The sequence below is a fragment of the Thermobia domestica genome, chromosome 5, assembly GCF_964235325.1.
Source record: "Thermobia domestica chromosome 5, izTheDome1.hap1.1, whole genome shotgun sequence".
NCBI classification, from domain to species: domain Eukaryota; kingdom Metazoa; phylum Arthropoda; class Insecta; order Zygentoma; family Lepismatidae; genus Thermobia; species Thermobia domestica.
In genome coordinates this window covers 300,571,439-300,587,873 of record NC_137458.1, presented here as the reverse complement: position 1 = coordinate 300,587,873, position 16,435 = coordinate 300,571,439, and the positions used below count along the sequence as shown (strand labels likewise).

Sequence of the window (16,435 nt, the reverse complement as noted above, 5' to 3'; positions counted from 1 at the left end):
GGCTGGATTGGGCTCGGGCCGAAAAATTCGGCCCGTGCAGGTCTCTAGTGTGGTGGTATGACACAACAGTTGACAATACAATTATTGTCAACAATACTCAATAAAAGTCACTTTTTGATAAGTTGTAGCGTTGTCAGTGGAGGGGCAAAAGGAGTGAGGGCCGTCGATTCCACTCACCACTCTTCTTCCGTTTACAGACGTCATTATGGTTTGGTTGAGTTCATCGCGCGTATACAGTCGAAATGTGTTTCAAAAGCAGCAGTTCTGTGATTACAGTGTAAAAAGCTTTTTTACTTAGAGATTGCTATTTGACGCAATGAAAGTGTTCCTCACTGGAAGATTATCTTGCAATGGGTCGAGAACTTCCGAACTGGTTCAACGTTGAAACAGAAAAGCGTCTGCTCGACCTAAAATTTCTCGCATGCTTGAAAATATTGAGCAAACCCCAAAACACTCTGCAAGAAAGCATGCAGCTATTGAGATTTCTAGCGAAAGTTTAAGAAGTACTTAATATAATAACGAACAGTTTTCAATACCATTTAATATTTTTAATATACAACTTTATATCTGCAATACTTTTTGTTCTATTAACTTTTAAAATCTAAAAGATTTCGTTGGGTCACTCTTTTATGAAGATGTTTAACGCAGCTGAGTACAGATGCACATCGAGATCTCTTCAATGGCATATTAATTCATTTAACATTCAAAAAAGGTTCGACCCGAGATAACCGTACGTTTCTAGCATATGTCAGAAGGAGAGTGAATGAGACCCCAATGGCATCAGTTGAAAATTATTAAAAATGATAGGACGGATTTTATTGGTTCCTAGATATGACCTTTTCTCATTTTCTGAAATATACTGTATAAGCTGTAGAGTTAGAAATTATATTTGGTAATTTGTCTGATGACGGTAAAGATATTTTGTTGAAACTGTAACGCTATTATTTATTAGATAGTATATGCTTTGGCCAGAATTTGGTCTTTTATAGTATTTCCTTGTGACACGTTCGTGTGTTATATACGCATCGCACATTTTAAATAAGTCAAGCACTGACGTTTCCAGACCATACGATTCACGTGGAAACACCTCGTTTCGGCCGTTCTTCAAATAAATATTCTTCATATCGCATCAATTGAACATGCTACTCTCAGCATCCTCTGTATCATTCGTACTTATTTGAAACATAACTGTCACGAAGTTCGGCATGTCGTACGCTAGTGATGAAAATATATTCGTAAAATCGAACTCAACCTGCTTCCCGAATACATATTTTTGCAAGCATTGGTAGTATGAAATTTGAGTGAATATAGGGGTTACGTAGAATCTTGGCCTTCAGTGTCATTGATAATCGGAGTCGTATTCTACTATTGCTACTCTTATCTCCATCCACTTAATACAGTGTTTCTGACTGATTCCGGGTTTTATTGAGTGTATCTTCCCCTTCATATATAATGCAGAAATAAAACTTAGCTTGAAAGGAACGGTAACTCAAACATTTTTTTTCTACTTTGCACATAGTTTCGTAACTCTCCCAGCTAGTTGTAAGGATGATTACAACTCCTGAGCACAAAGTATTCTCTCTCTTGGAATCTACAAGTTGTAACTCAGCAATTCAAGAGCAATGTGCTTTACGAAGGAATAAAAATGTGATCTCCCATCGGATGACAATATCCAAAGATGGTGAAAATAATTTAAAAGTACGAGATGCCTGCGCTAGGGGAAGAGTTCCGGAAGATTGCGTGTGTGAGATGAGCAAGAGGAACATGTCAGAGCAAGTTTTGTTCGGAGTTTCAGGAAATATGTACGGCGGGCGATTTAAGAACTAGCTATGCCGACCACGATTCTGTTAGGTAAGAGAGTGCAACTGGGGCCGTCTGCAATTGTTACAAGCCCCAAATCCTGAAGATAATGTGGCTTGTGTAATTCATGAAAAACTGCTCGACATGGAAGATGATAATTTTCTTACTCGTGTGATCTTTAGTGATAAGACCTCATTTCATATTAGTGGAACAATGAATGCGCATAACGTGCGTATTTGGGCTTCTGAAAATATACACGAAATATTGCAATACATGAGTGATTCACCAGAAGTGAGTATTCTTTTGTTCAATATCCAGAGAACAAGAATGGACCTCTTTTTGTTTTATGGGAAAACACTACCACTGGTATTGCATATTTGGACTTGCTTCAGCAATGGTTCTCCTCTCAACTGGATCGTGAAAAATAGAACACCACCTGGCACTAAGGTGGCGCATCTCCTCAGTTTTGTCATGAAGTACGGAACTGGTTGAATGCTGTTTTTTCCCAACACTTGATCAGTTGTCATTGTGAATATGAAATGGCTGTTTTCACAATAACCCCCAAAATCTCTCAACCTCTGCCCCTGAGATTTCTTTTGATGGAAGTATGTAAAGGAAAGTCTTTACATGTCATTGCTGCCTGCCGACCTTGCTGAATTGTTGCAGCAGTGGATTCTATTACACCAGATATGCAAGCTTCACTAGGGAAGAAATTGGCTACAGATTACATGTGCGACGTGCCACAAGGGGATCCCACATTGAACACTTGTTGCAATTTGTAACAAATAAATGTTTAAGTTACCGTTTCTTGTAAGATACGTTTCATTTCTATAGTGCATGTAATAGAAAATACATTGAATTAAAAATCTGAAATTCATTTAAGACACTGTAGTAAGCACCGGCTAATGAGGAAGTGTGCTAGGATCAATATATGCATTCCAACGGTAAATACAATCAGGCAATTTAAACGCTATGGATAGCTGTATGTAAACATTATGCATTGTATTATTCGTGTAGGCCATTCTTCTAGGTTCCGATTCGACTACTACTATTAGCTATTAAGACAAACTTACATAATTAAAATTGTTAATCTACTGTCAAAATAATTAATTTTATTTTTAAAGTGCAGAGGATTTTTTTTGTTTGTTTTTACACATTTTCTAACCTAATAAGAGCATTGTTACAATCATTATTATTTTAAATGTAATGCGATTGGAGATCGTAGTGTATACTCTACTGTCTGATTACCTTTGTGTTAACCTCTTAGAAGAAAACACCTCCATACCTACCTAATTCATACACTGACTGAAATGCAATTAACGAATCTAAGCAAATGTGGTAGGACATAGTAGGCCCAACATGGGTCCGTAGATACCCGAATATGTTTGTTGCAATAATATATTCTCACTTAAACAGCACTTACACGTGCTTGATAGGAGTTAGATTCGAGTATCTAACAGAAGGTTTATACTGACAAGAAAGTGTCACACAGTGACTCTTCTGAGATCCGAACGAGACATTTGTGTTTGCATTTGATATGTTATAACTAGATGAATCCCAAAGTTATACGTGCCACCGGGCGAAATATCGTAAGTTGCAACATATTTTGTACTGTAAGAACTACAAAAAAATTACCTGGCAGAATAGTTTGAAAGGAGTCATTTATTCGGAAACGGTTGGGTAATTGGAAAACTCGGCCAACACGTATCCTATTTTCTACGACAAACTTTTTGGGGTAAAAAAAAACTTTGCCCCAGGGTCCCTGGTAGGATCCCAGACGTGGTCCGACTCAAAATTTTCAAGTAGCAAGGGGGTTAAGTAGTACATCGTTTGAAAGTTGTTGTAAAATGAAAGAAAATGCAGCAAGTCTCGACTCTCTACAACAACCCTGTGCAAAATGGCGACGGGTCAAAATGTAAACAAAATCTTAATTGAAAAGTCCATGGTCACCCCTATAAATCGGAAACGGTGAGACAAATGTCAAAACAGAACAGGAAGTGTGGCATTATTTTCAAAGTACAACGATTTAAGTTAAAACATCTTGTCCAAGGGTAGCCACATGGTCCCAGGGGGGACCAATTAAAAAGTTTCAAATGGCAAGAGGGGTTAAGTAGCACGTTTGAAAGCTCTTGTTAAGTAAAAGAAGATGGAGCACGTCTGGACTTTCTACGACAACCCTGTCCAAAATTGCGGGGGTCAATATTTGTTCTTTGAAAATAATGCCACACTTCCTTTCCTGTTTTCACATTCGTCTCACCGTTTCCGATTTATAGGGATGACCATGGACTTTTCAATTAAGGTGTTGTTTACATTTTGACCCGCCGCCATTTTGCACAGGGTTGTTGTAGAGAGTCGAGACTTTCTGCATTTTCTTTCATTTTACAACAGCTTTCAAACGATGTACTACTTAACCCCCTTGCCATTTGAGAATTTTGAAAAATGAAAATGAAATCTTTGAGTTTTACGTCCCACGATTATGCCGGTTAGGCTAAAGGAGACGGTGATTATGAGAAATGCATGAAATGGTGGAATGAAGAAAGTGGGAGGAAACGGGAGAACCCCGAGAAAACCCACGCACACGGTGTTTGTCCACCACAAAGTTCACTTGGCGCGGGGTGGGATCGAACCCGGGACCCCAAGCACCAGAGGTGAACGCTCTACCACTGAGCCACCGCGGCCCCTTGAGAATTTTGAGTTGGACCCCGACTGGGACCCTGCAGGAGACCCTGAGGCAAACTTTTTTATCCGAAAAGGTGTGTCCTTGAAAATGATGGGGTACGTGTTAGCTGAGTTTTCCATTTACCCAACCGTTTCCAAGCAAATGACTCGGTTCAAACTATTCTGCCAGCTTTGTAGCTTTTACATTACAAAATACGTTGTTACTCACGATATTCCGCCCGGTGGCACGTATAACTTTGGAATTCGTCTAGTTATAACATATCAAATGCAAACACAATCGTCTCGTTCGGATCTCAACGGAGTCACTGCGTGACCCTACCCTATGATATTGTTGTTGTGGTATACGAACATGCGTCATATGCTCAAACATATGGTTCTATAAAGTGTCCACATAATTCGGACTACAGGACAAATAACACTAAGAATGTACTACGTACTAGCCTATCTATACTTATATCAAAGGTGAATGTCATATAAAAGTCATTATCTCCTATGACACAATACAAGGTGTAGGCTCTGTATCGCAAGGGTCATATGGACCTTTATGGACGTGCACTTGGCCTTCACCAAGTCCGAAATAGAATAGCATTGCCCTTCATTTGTCCCGTCATTGCAGTCTATCATAATTAATATTTCATCGTCTTCTTTAGCCTCAAGGACATAACAATGAGAGGTAAAATTCAAAAACAGAAATGTCTACTTTCAGTCACTTAATTGCATAATCGGTGTTCGATGGGATTGTTCTACAATTGTAGGCATATGACCCATACAAAATGAATTCGCACACATATCCACACCGTCGCGTTCAACGACCTTCGAAGTACTCCAGTATGCCCTCTACTCTTACCTGTATGCTGTGATCTTCAAACCAAGGTCAGTATCCCCCCTTGAGAAACACCATGTGGAGTTGACTTTGTTGTTCAAATTGGGAGCTAATTGTGGGGTTCATTCTTAAGAATAGATAATAACAGGAGAGGAAACGAGCGTTAGAGTGAGGGCTATGAGTAATAAAAATTTGTATCGAAATAGGAACAGAAGGTGCAATAGTTTGTAGAGACAGAATTTAAACTATTATTAATGAAGCGTTTCACGACACAGCAACTCCAAATGGTGAGACAAACACATGACTGGCTTCTAATTTTCTGTTTCGAAGGCACTAGAAATGAAACGAAAGTCAGTAGATACGTCTAGTTAGACCACTACATGCTGCATGTCAAGGAAATAAGACAGAATGTGATAAATATAGGAATAAATACGAACTTGGCGACCCAGCCAGGACTTTAACACAAAATAACCAGCAAAAAAGGAGCTAACTCTCAGCAGTGTAAATAGATATTGTAGCAATGCTCGGTAATATTGATAGGATGTCATTATCTAGGTCGACATGAATTGTATGCAGCACTATTGAATGTTTAATCAGAAGGATTGTTTGGAACAAGTAAGCATGTATTATTGCAGTTTATAATCTGAATATGCTAAAAATGAGTCATTAAATGAAGCTCATAAATGAATAAGTAGGAGGCAGTCTTAAGGTAATTGTTATTTCTAAGAAAATAGATGAAAGAATATTATAATGGTATGATTACATCACGAGGAAAATGAGGATTATGTATTCAAAAGAGTAGACAATTGTGTTGGAACGTACAAGAGAAAGAGGGAGACCAAAACAATAATGATTGAATTTGAAAGGAAAGAGGTAAATGGAACACAATGTGTAGGACCGAGCCAGATGGAAATGAATCGTCAAAAATGTTAATCATTTGTAAGAGGAAAAAGATGAGAATCTAAATACTAGTACACATTAATACTTCGAAGACTGCTGTAGCAGAAAAGAAAGTGGATTTTAAAACGGAACTGAGTTATTTCTAGTTGATTAGAATGAAAGAAAGATCATTTTTACAAAGCGTTACTCCAGACATTCAACATGTTTATCAGAGGATGACATTGTTAATCCATAGACGCGCACTTGACGTCTACAATCCAAGTTTCCTTTAATCTTCGATTTTTTTGTAAATTCTTACAAAATTTGAACAAATTTTCTCGCAAGGCTTGAAGAACACAATGAAAATAACGAATTTATTATGTCATTATCTTACAGGTAGAGTGTGTTTACTCAATTGGAGCGCAGTTCGTAAAAAAAAATTTTTCAAGTTCCAATGCTGATTTTTACAACAACATCCTTTACTCCCTCTATCCCTCTTTTGACCAGATTTGTGGGTTGAAACGTCTTAAATAACACTGTGTTCGTTCCTTCTTCCCAATACTTTGGCTAATATGAAACAGATGTCAACGAATGTAAGAACAAGGAAGCTGGTGTTGGGAATCGAGCACTCACTTAAACAGTGGTGCCCACCCCCCCTTATGTCTATGACGCACCCCCCCAATTGTCTATCCGTAGGTGTTCTTCCATGAAAAAAATCTTTTCGATTAATTTTACCCCCCCCCATCAAACATATTTATATAGATTTTTAACCCCCCAAATATTTCAATGACGCAGTTTGCGTCATAGCCCCCCCTTGTGGGCACAACTGACTTAAAGGACAACATTTGGAACTATGGCAACTAAGACTCCACTTGGAGTTGACAAACGACTGTCAATTGTTTGAAATGAGGTTTCTGATTGGTCATTTACGTAGTTACCTGGGGTATTTTCCTCAAAACCCCTCGGATGACGACTTATTTATGGCAAGAGCCACCACACGTAGAAGGTGGCATTCTTTATGTACTTACAATATATTCAATATGATATTTGCAGCCTTTTATGGTTATCTGTTGAGAGTAGTTTCACTCGATGTTAAAGATCGAATCTTTTTTGCTAAAATTTTGTTTGAAGTGTTGCTGGATCTTCAGCAGAAATATTTATTTGTAAACATCTTAATTATTGTTGTTATTGCGCTTGTGTAACCAACTAGCTATCGCTCATGGCTCTGGATGCAAGACTCGATGAAGGAACAGAACCAAAATGAATTAGGAAAGCCAATTTCTTTCTTCGCTTATCAGTTTAGCTGTTTTCAAACATGAAATGTCATTATAGTTCATGTTCTAGTTAAACCTAATTGGAAAAGTGTGCTTAGCAGTTGCAATATGGTAAAATTTTATCAATATATAAAAAAAGGTGTCCTGGATAAAGTACTTGTATCAATGGCAATACCACAGTTTCGTCAACCCTTATAGATGATTTAGAATTGGAACTCTTTACGCTCACACACACACACACACACACACACACACACACACAAAACACTTTGATCATGTGAAGCCAAAATATACGTATTATTTTAGTATTTCTGGATCATGTTTTCCTACAGTAAACTTTCAAAAATATGTTCATGGTATATTACGTACTTCGACTAGCTAGTTGGCGAGATCGAAGAACCTGTTTTTCAATAATGTCGAAAACACTTCTTTTAGATTGGTGTTTGTCTTCCAGTTCATTGAGTGCCTTGGGACCTGTAATGAAAAAAAAAAAAAAAAAAAACAAGCAAAGTGTAGATATAAAAAAAAGTAAATTACACGTACTCTTTAAAAATACCAAGCATAAATTTACAATTAGGAAATGTAATAACTATTTTGGGTTCGATAACTTAAATACCAATATTTCCAATTCAGTATGTTTATTTATAATCATTTCCAAAGAATTGACTGATAATTGGATATGCATAACGTATCAAAACTAAAAGGTGGAAAGTAAATCAAATAGGTATACTTCAAACAAATTATTCATATTTCTTTCATATCGAACCACAAACTTGTTATTATTCTGATGATTAAGAAAGTAATTACATATTTACAATCTAATTGTTATAATAAATTCAAATGTTAGAATCTAAATACCAATATACACACAATCCCGAAGGATTCTGCTAATACAGGGTGTCCGAGAAGTCCTTCCCTGATTACAGAAATTGATAACTCAGGCTAGAAATAAGATAGAAATATGAAACTGGTGTTGAATTGTTTACAAACTATAACAGTTTTGGTCACATCAGTACACTTCCACATGAGCACCCTTGGTAGCACGTAGCACATCTAGGCGATATTCAATTTCCATCCACACATTAGCCAACATCACTGGAGGGATCGATGCAACGACTGTGGTTATTCGTTGCTGCATGGTTTCAGGCTTTAATGCTCTTGACATCAGGTGGAGTCCTCCCAAATGTTGTCTGGAACTGTCTCTGCACCGTGGTTGGTGATCGTGTCTCATGGTACCACAGGACACACTGTGCCTTCTCCTGGTTGGTTCTCATGGCTTCTTGGGCTTCTTACTTACGTACTACAAACCTAAAACAAAAAAAATGAGACTTGGTAAAACAGAACAAACCTAACACAGACAAAAACTTTTATAGTTTGTAAACAATTCAACACCAGTTTCATATTTCTATCTTATTTCTAGCCTGAGTTATCAATTTCTGTAATCAGGGAAGGACTTCTCGGACACCCTGTATTAAGCACAATTCTTACCAGCTTATTGCAAAGAACTATCAGTACAAACCCAACCACATAATTTACATGGAGTTAGTCTATTTTAACTGCATTTCACCACCCTTATGTAATTGTGACTTCGTAATATTAACAGCGAATCGGAGGATTAGAACATTGTTGATGCATCCACTAAAAAGTTAGGACAGTCACAGTCATTACGCGCAGGTTCTATTCTATTCTATTAATCTCCCTCGCGGGAGATTTTATAATTAAAAAGTCACAGCACTAAGGTCAAGTTGACTGCTTCACTAGAATTGTTTTAAATCCTTTTGTTGTTAATATAATTGTAGAAGGTGGCCCGTTCCAAAATGGACGAATTGGCCTGTTTCAAATAATTCTGTTTCCACACTAGTTTGTGAATTAAAAAGGAAGGCAGAAGCGTAGAACATACAAAAAATTATGTATAACACTATAAAAATTGTAATACACTAAATTATGTCCAAAATTGAAATTGTTGTTAAAAATTAAATTGAAATAGTTGAAGAGCATGACGCTCTATTGTGTAGAACATTCTACGCCATCTTGCCAACCCCCTACGCGCAGGTTAGAGCAAAAACTGTCAATGGTCGCTTAAGCAATTACAGAAAACAAGGAGGTTAATAATGATCACGATTGATATTCAAACAATGATTAACAATAACGTCATACACAATGTTAAAAATTGAAAGAGTAAACTTGTTTGTTTCAGTATAAAATATTTGACTCTCAGTTAACTTAACAATGACATGATAGTAATTTATTGTAATTTTATGACAACGCCATCTTCGTAAAACAACTACCTTTAATTCGTGTTTGTAGTGTGCATTTACTTTTGTACTTTTTTACACGTACGTAATGAGTGTTGTAGACTGTCTCGTAACAAATAACGGAATAAGAAAAGCAATATTCTGAACAAAGTGTACGTTTACGAAACATTATCCTGTGCCCTGATCTACTTACTATAAGCAGCAATTTTCTCCAACCAAACATTGTCAAAAATTATGGCTGTAGCTCATACACGTCAGTGACAAGAAATATTTACATCCGACACCACAACAACACCTACTTGATACTTGGTAAGCATAAGCCATTACTGTTGTCATGTTGGCGTTGTCTCGGAGAGGGATTATAGGATGGTTTTTGGTACTTTTAGGAGAACTTGTTTGTAGTTTTTTTTGTTGGAAGATGTGAAAATACTTCTATGATGTTTGCAGCTTATACACTTGAGTATTTTTCCTGAAGTCCCTCACATAAGTTCGCGTTGAAAATGCGAAATTACAGTATTTATCTTTGCTGAATACATGTCTAAGAAGAATTAACACAACGTTTTAAGGTCGGAAGCGTCTGTACTTGAATTCAAATGTAATCTAGTTTATTCACTAAATAAATTCACCTCCAGGTATTCTTATTTATTATCCCTCTTCTTACCATTTAGTCATGCTACTTGTTTATCTTGTTATTGTAACTGGCCAGTTATAAACTTTTTATTTCTGTTGTACTTTAAATTTAACATTAATTGTCAAAAAAGATTAACAAAACAAGGAAAAAATTCCTTCACATAATTTCAAGTCAAAAATCTATTATAAAATAATAAAAATTATGTATTTTTGTCTGCGAATTCATTTTATATGCTGAAGACAGTTTGACTTACATAATAAACTTCCTCATTATATAAATTTTGCGTTGACGGATTTCATCCTCTGAATTAAATTACGTCTTGCATCAACCTAATTTTCTGGGTCACTTTTTCGATAGCGTGATTCTACGTCATAAACACGGGCACTTTGGGTAACAACCTCAGCAAAAGTAATAGTATAAAACCTCAAAATATTTCCAAAATAGTATGGTGTGTTACCAAACATAATATCGTTAACTGTTTCTATGTACGATAAAAATTAAAATCACATCTTCAAACTCGAAACTTTTGTATCAATTACAGTTAAAAAATGATAGTTTCATCGAATAACAAACTTTTCTGTAAATCTCCACAATATTAAGTACTTACGCTAAAATTAAACCTCAAGTAACTGTTGTGAAACAATAACTCCAATAAAAAAAATCACAAATATGTGCTTAAAAACTCTGTCAGCTACAAAAAATGTCTCAATACACAAAACAATTCGACAACACCACATAACAACTAATCAAAAACATTAAATCCATACATATTTAAAGCTTATATTTTGTGTTCATACCTAAAATTACCAAGTATTTAATATTGTATAATTCTTCTATCTAGAATATAAAAAAAAGTTAGTTATGTTTAAGTCACTAAAACACCACTTGTAATGCACCCCAAATAAAATTTTAAGTATAAACCTTTAGTATAACCGCATTGTGTTGGGTTTAATGACTGTATATCCTCGCGTATTCTTTACATTGTTCTACACAAATGATCTCTCCTACTTTTTCAGCCACAGTTTTATTGTGGAATCTTACAATGTAGTCAGAAACGTCTGGTTTACAACCAAGTGGTTCAGTGATACTTAGTTAAACCTAACATTACTAATCAAGTTCTACTTTCAAGTGCAATTCTTATGTACATCGCTTAAGCAGCATTAGTATCTTTTTTTTTTATTATTTTTTAGTCCTTACTTGCTTTCCCGGTCTTGGGTGCCAACGGGTCTGGAAGAAACACAATGAAAATTATTAAAACATAGAACTTAGAAGAGAACTTTATACATATTCCTGTAATTGTAAATACTGACGTTTTGAACTTCAGTTACATCGAACTACATAAAAAAATTAATTTATTTATCATGACAACTGATTTATAATTTGTTGAAAAGTAGTTGCTTAATATACATGTGTTTGATCCAATATTTTACTTAATTTGACCAGAATTAGTTAACATGCAAATTTTTTAAAAAACTGTATTACTTCAATAAATTATATAACTCAATTTTACATCCTATTGGATAATATATCATATCAACCTCCCTCTGTGAATAATGTGATTTCTTATCACAATAGAAAGTCAGAATGTCTTATAACGATTGGACAATTGTTTACATAGTAAGAACTATTTGTGTAATGAAATCAAAATAGCATACAGTGTAAAATATTTAGTGAGTAAATTTCAAAAGAAAACTGTTTGCAATACCGTGATGTAAATAATTCTCCTTATCTAAAATTGTAAAACAAAATAAACGTTTAGTAGTAAAATCTTTACCATGTACTGGTACCATCAGATTCTGTACTAAATATTTGGTTACAAATTTTGATCACCTCTGATTTTAGTGATCAGCTAGTATGAACATATAAGTTGGTGTGACAACTTTGACACCATATGACGGAGCTACTTGTGTGTCGTGTTTAAAACAAAATTTTAAGAGTCAGGTTTCCCAGATCAAACAGCATTGATGAAAACTTATTTGTATAATTCAAATCAAGATGTTTCCTGGAAACATATCCAACTTGACTGATATCTTTGCTCCTTCAGTGTTATATCGTACTCTGGGTCACACTCAACGATTGATAGTCTTAATGATTTGGGTAGGGTGTGGGTGGAACTTGATTTACAACTACCTCCTTGTGGTGAATTTTGGACCATTTCATGAAAAAGAAAAAAGTTGAGAAATAGGCGAAGCAATAGCTCCAAAATCATTGTGAAAATAAAATATATAAAATTACTCACATTAACAAATTATTAACAAACATGACCTCACACAACTAAAATAATGTACTTACACGTGATAGAAATAAAAAAAAGTAACTTGTATATTTCTTGCGTAAAGGTAAATCTTGATGTTTTTTGTCACTTATTTTAAATTTAGGCCGTTTGCGCGAACTGAAGATCCAAAAAGTGATTATTTTCGTTATTTTTCCATTGATTACGACATGAATATGCAACTTCTGAGCTCTGTTAAAATTCGATATTCGAAAATCTGATTTTTTTCGCGTAAAGGTAAATTTTGGTGCTTTTGTGATTTTTTTTTTCAAATTTAGGGTATTTTCGTGAACTGAAGATCTAATGTGTGGTTTTTTTGGTTATTTTTTCATTGATTAGCACACGAATGTGCAACTTTTGAGCTCTATTAGAATTTGATACTCGAAAATGTGATTTTTTTCGTTCCACCCTAACATGCATATTTCAATAGAGCAGATATGATTTTTTCTATGTTCATTTTTTACCCGTGCTCTGTATGTTGGATGGTTTTCGCAATATTGGCGTCTGAAATTGATTTGCAAACGCTTTCGGCATCTTGTAGGTTTGAAACTATGTCCGATTGCCGAAAGTTCAGGAGAACTTTCTTCTTGTCTCACCTACCACGAGTTTCAATAGTCATTTTGCAACGCCCTATATATATTTATTTGCAACACCCCGTGAACTATTTACACATTTTTATCGTTTACATTTCGTAAAACACATTGTAACATGATGATACTTTATACTACCTTCACCGGCAACGCTTCGTTCAGGTCTCGCTGTAAGAAAGAGAGAAATATCCATAAAATGGAAAGTACCACTCATATTAAATTAACAGTTTATTTTATGTTTAACAGGTAATTAATACTATCTACAAAATACATACAAATAATTCAAATGGAAAAATGGTTGTCTTTTAAAGAAAAAAAATCACAAAGAAAAAATAAATCTGCAAATTTTGTAGACTTTCTCATAGGTAACTGCTTCTCATACTATAATTAACTGGTTGTTAAATTCATGGCTCATACATTATTGTCTTTAGAACGAATCCAGATTTCGAGAAATACTACAGGGTGTCCAATATACAATGCAACCCGGAGTTTGGGATAGTAGAACTTCTGAGCTCTATTAGAATTCAATACTCGAAAATCTGACTTTTTCGCTTAAAGGTACATTTTGGTGTTTTTTGTGATTTTTTTTAATTAGAGCGTTTTCGTGAACTAAAGATCTAATGTGTAAATTTTTGGTTATTTTTTCATTGATTAGCGGGCGAATGTGCAACTTTTGAGCTCTATTAGAATTTGATACTCGAAAATTTGATTTTTTCGTTCCACCCTAACATGCATATTTCAATAGAGCAGGTATGATTTTCTACGTTCATTTTTTATCCGTGCTCTGTATGTTGGATGGTTTTCGCAATATTGGCTTCTGAAATTGATTTACAAACGGTTTCGGCACCTTGTAAGTTTGAAACTATGTCCGATTGCCGAAAGTTCAGGAGAACTTTCTTTTTGTCTCAGTAGCAGCAATCACCTTCCACGAGTATTATGCCTAATAGTTATTTTGCAACACCCTATAAACACACACACACACACACACACACACATATATATATATATATATATATATATATTTCGTTGATGAACTATTTACACATTTTTATCGTTTACATTTCGTAAAACGCATTGTAACATGATGATACTTTATACTACCTTCACTGGCAACGCTTCGTTCAGGTCTCGCTGTAAGAAATAGAGAAATATCCATACAATGGGAAGTACCAATCATATTAAATTTACAGTTTATTTTATGTTTAACAGGTAATTAATCCTATCTACAAAATACATACAAATATTAAGGATAATTCAAACGAAAAATGGTTGTCTTTTTAAAAAAAAATCACAAAGAAAAAATAAATCTGCAAATTTTGTAGATTGCTCATAGGTAACTGCTTCTCATACTATAATTAACTGGTTGTTAGATTCATGGCTCATACATTCTTGTCTTTAAAACGAATCCAGATTTCGAGAAATACTACTTGTAGACGTATGTATCATGTTTCCATATATGTCTTGAGAAACGGGACATATTCGAAATAATATTAATTTAAATCTGATAACGTTTCTTTTTTTAAAAAAATAAGACTCAAATTTAAATGTTATTTGTAACGATCAACTCTACTAGTGCGTATATATATCCTTACTTTGTTTGCTGCTGTCGGGTGTAAAAATGTCTGGAAGAAATACAATGAATATGATTAAGCATAACTCTCAGAGTGAAACTTTATATGTTAAACAGCTATGCTAATAGATGGCGCTATATATACTATCACTTACCTGTGTGACTCAAATACATTTCGCTAGTTGCGAGATTGTTCTGTATAACGTAATCATTTAAGAATTGCATAAAACATTTGTATGGCGTTTGGAGTGCTTATTGTCGGGCTAACTTTAAAAAAAAATAAACAATTAGTACTTTTAATTTAACACGATTCTAACCTTTAGTAAACATAAGCCCAAAGGCTTGGGTGTAATACTTATTAGTGATTGTATTGATCTCTTTTCTTTTACGGTCATTCTTTTCAAAGGTAGGCAAAATTGTTATTGAAATGAAATCTTTGAGTTACATGTCCAATAGTTATGCGGGCTAGCCTCAGAGAGATGGTAATGATGAGAAATGAATGAAATTGTGGAATGAAGAAAGTGGGAAGAAACGGAAAATCCACGCACACGGTGTTTGCCCACCACAAACTTCACTTCGGGTGATCTGGGATCGAACCAAGGACCCCATGCAGCAGATGTGAACGCTCTACTACTAAGCCACCGCGGCCCGTAAAATTGTTATTGAATTCCGACTGCTTCATACAAGTATATTTTATTTCCAGTATTTGTTCATTACCGATTTTACTAGCTCTAAAAAAATAGATCTACAAAAATAACATGAAACTTATTTAATTAATTAATTAATTTTTGTTATTAGTTTCGAGCTCACGATTAAATTCAGGTCGCATAATACGAGGCATATCCCTAAAATAAAGTTACAACCATTATAGGCGGATCGTACCCCAGAAGAAGGTTGTCATAACTCAAAATGGATTTTAAATTATCATTTGTAAATGTATAGTATTTGAGAACAAGATTTTCTTTACAGTAAGAACCCCGTAATACTATAGATATTTAAATAAAGTTACAATTCCCAAAAACAGAAGAAGATAATCAATCTTTCTTTTAAATATAGTAGTATGTTTAGGGGGAAGGGGCTCATCTAGGAGGGTCTTATTCTGGAGGTGCGAAGTAATGTTTTCATGCATAAGTTTTCTATAGTGCGTTTAACTGTAAGCCTTTCGCTTCCCTCTCTCGGCTATTTCTAATTGTTATGGTGTCTCGTGCTATCGCGGCTTTAGAATCTAGTGTGAGTAACATGTGTTTACAATGGCTGCACCGATTCAGAATCCCCCAAATGTGAAGTCATTCCCTTTCTCCAAGCAGAAGGTAGACGGATATTCAGAAAGCGCTTGTTCACGTTCATGAAAATATCTTGCTGGACATCATTTCCAAGACGAATAAGATATCAAGAACGAAGTAAAAATGTGGTTTCAGCAGCAGGCGCTAAAGTTCTGACTGTGCAATACACGAAGTTAGTACCCTGACTTAACAAGTGACTTATACGAGAGTTGGAGTATTAGTAATGGCAACACTGCTATATATATACTCGGGAGCAAACCAATCCATTAAAATTCATTAAGCGATGTACTAGATGCCGACCCTCCCTCAGAGCACATGAACTCGTCTGCCCTTCCCTCCAGCAAATAGAGAGCAGTTCTGAGTGAGTGCTCGTGGTCTA

The 16,435-nt window shown here is 35.2% G+C and overlaps 1 protein-coding gene across 1 annotated transcript in view; it reads right to left on the bottom strand.

Moving 5' to 3' along the window:
• LOC145685611 (uncharacterized) overlaps nucleotides 1-16,435 on the bottom strand; it is a 171,188-nt gene that overhangs the window by 34,430 nt on the left and 120,323 nt on the right. Inside the window, exons 15-19 of the mRNA XM_081758000.1 lie at nucleotides 14,796-14,825; nucleotides 14,305-14,334; nucleotides 13,342-13,371; nucleotides 11,539-11,568; nucleotides 7,825-7,929 (exon numbers count right to left, since the gene is read on the bottom strand). Of these exons, the coding sequence (XP_081614126.1) occupies nucleotides 7,825-7,929; nucleotides 11,539-11,568; nucleotides 13,342-13,371; nucleotides 14,305-14,334; nucleotides 14,796-14,825 (225 nt within the window). The remainder of the gene's footprint in view (nucleotides 1-7,824; nucleotides 7,930-11,538; nucleotides 11,569-13,341; nucleotides 13,372-14,304; nucleotides 14,335-14,795; nucleotides 14,826-16,435) is intronic.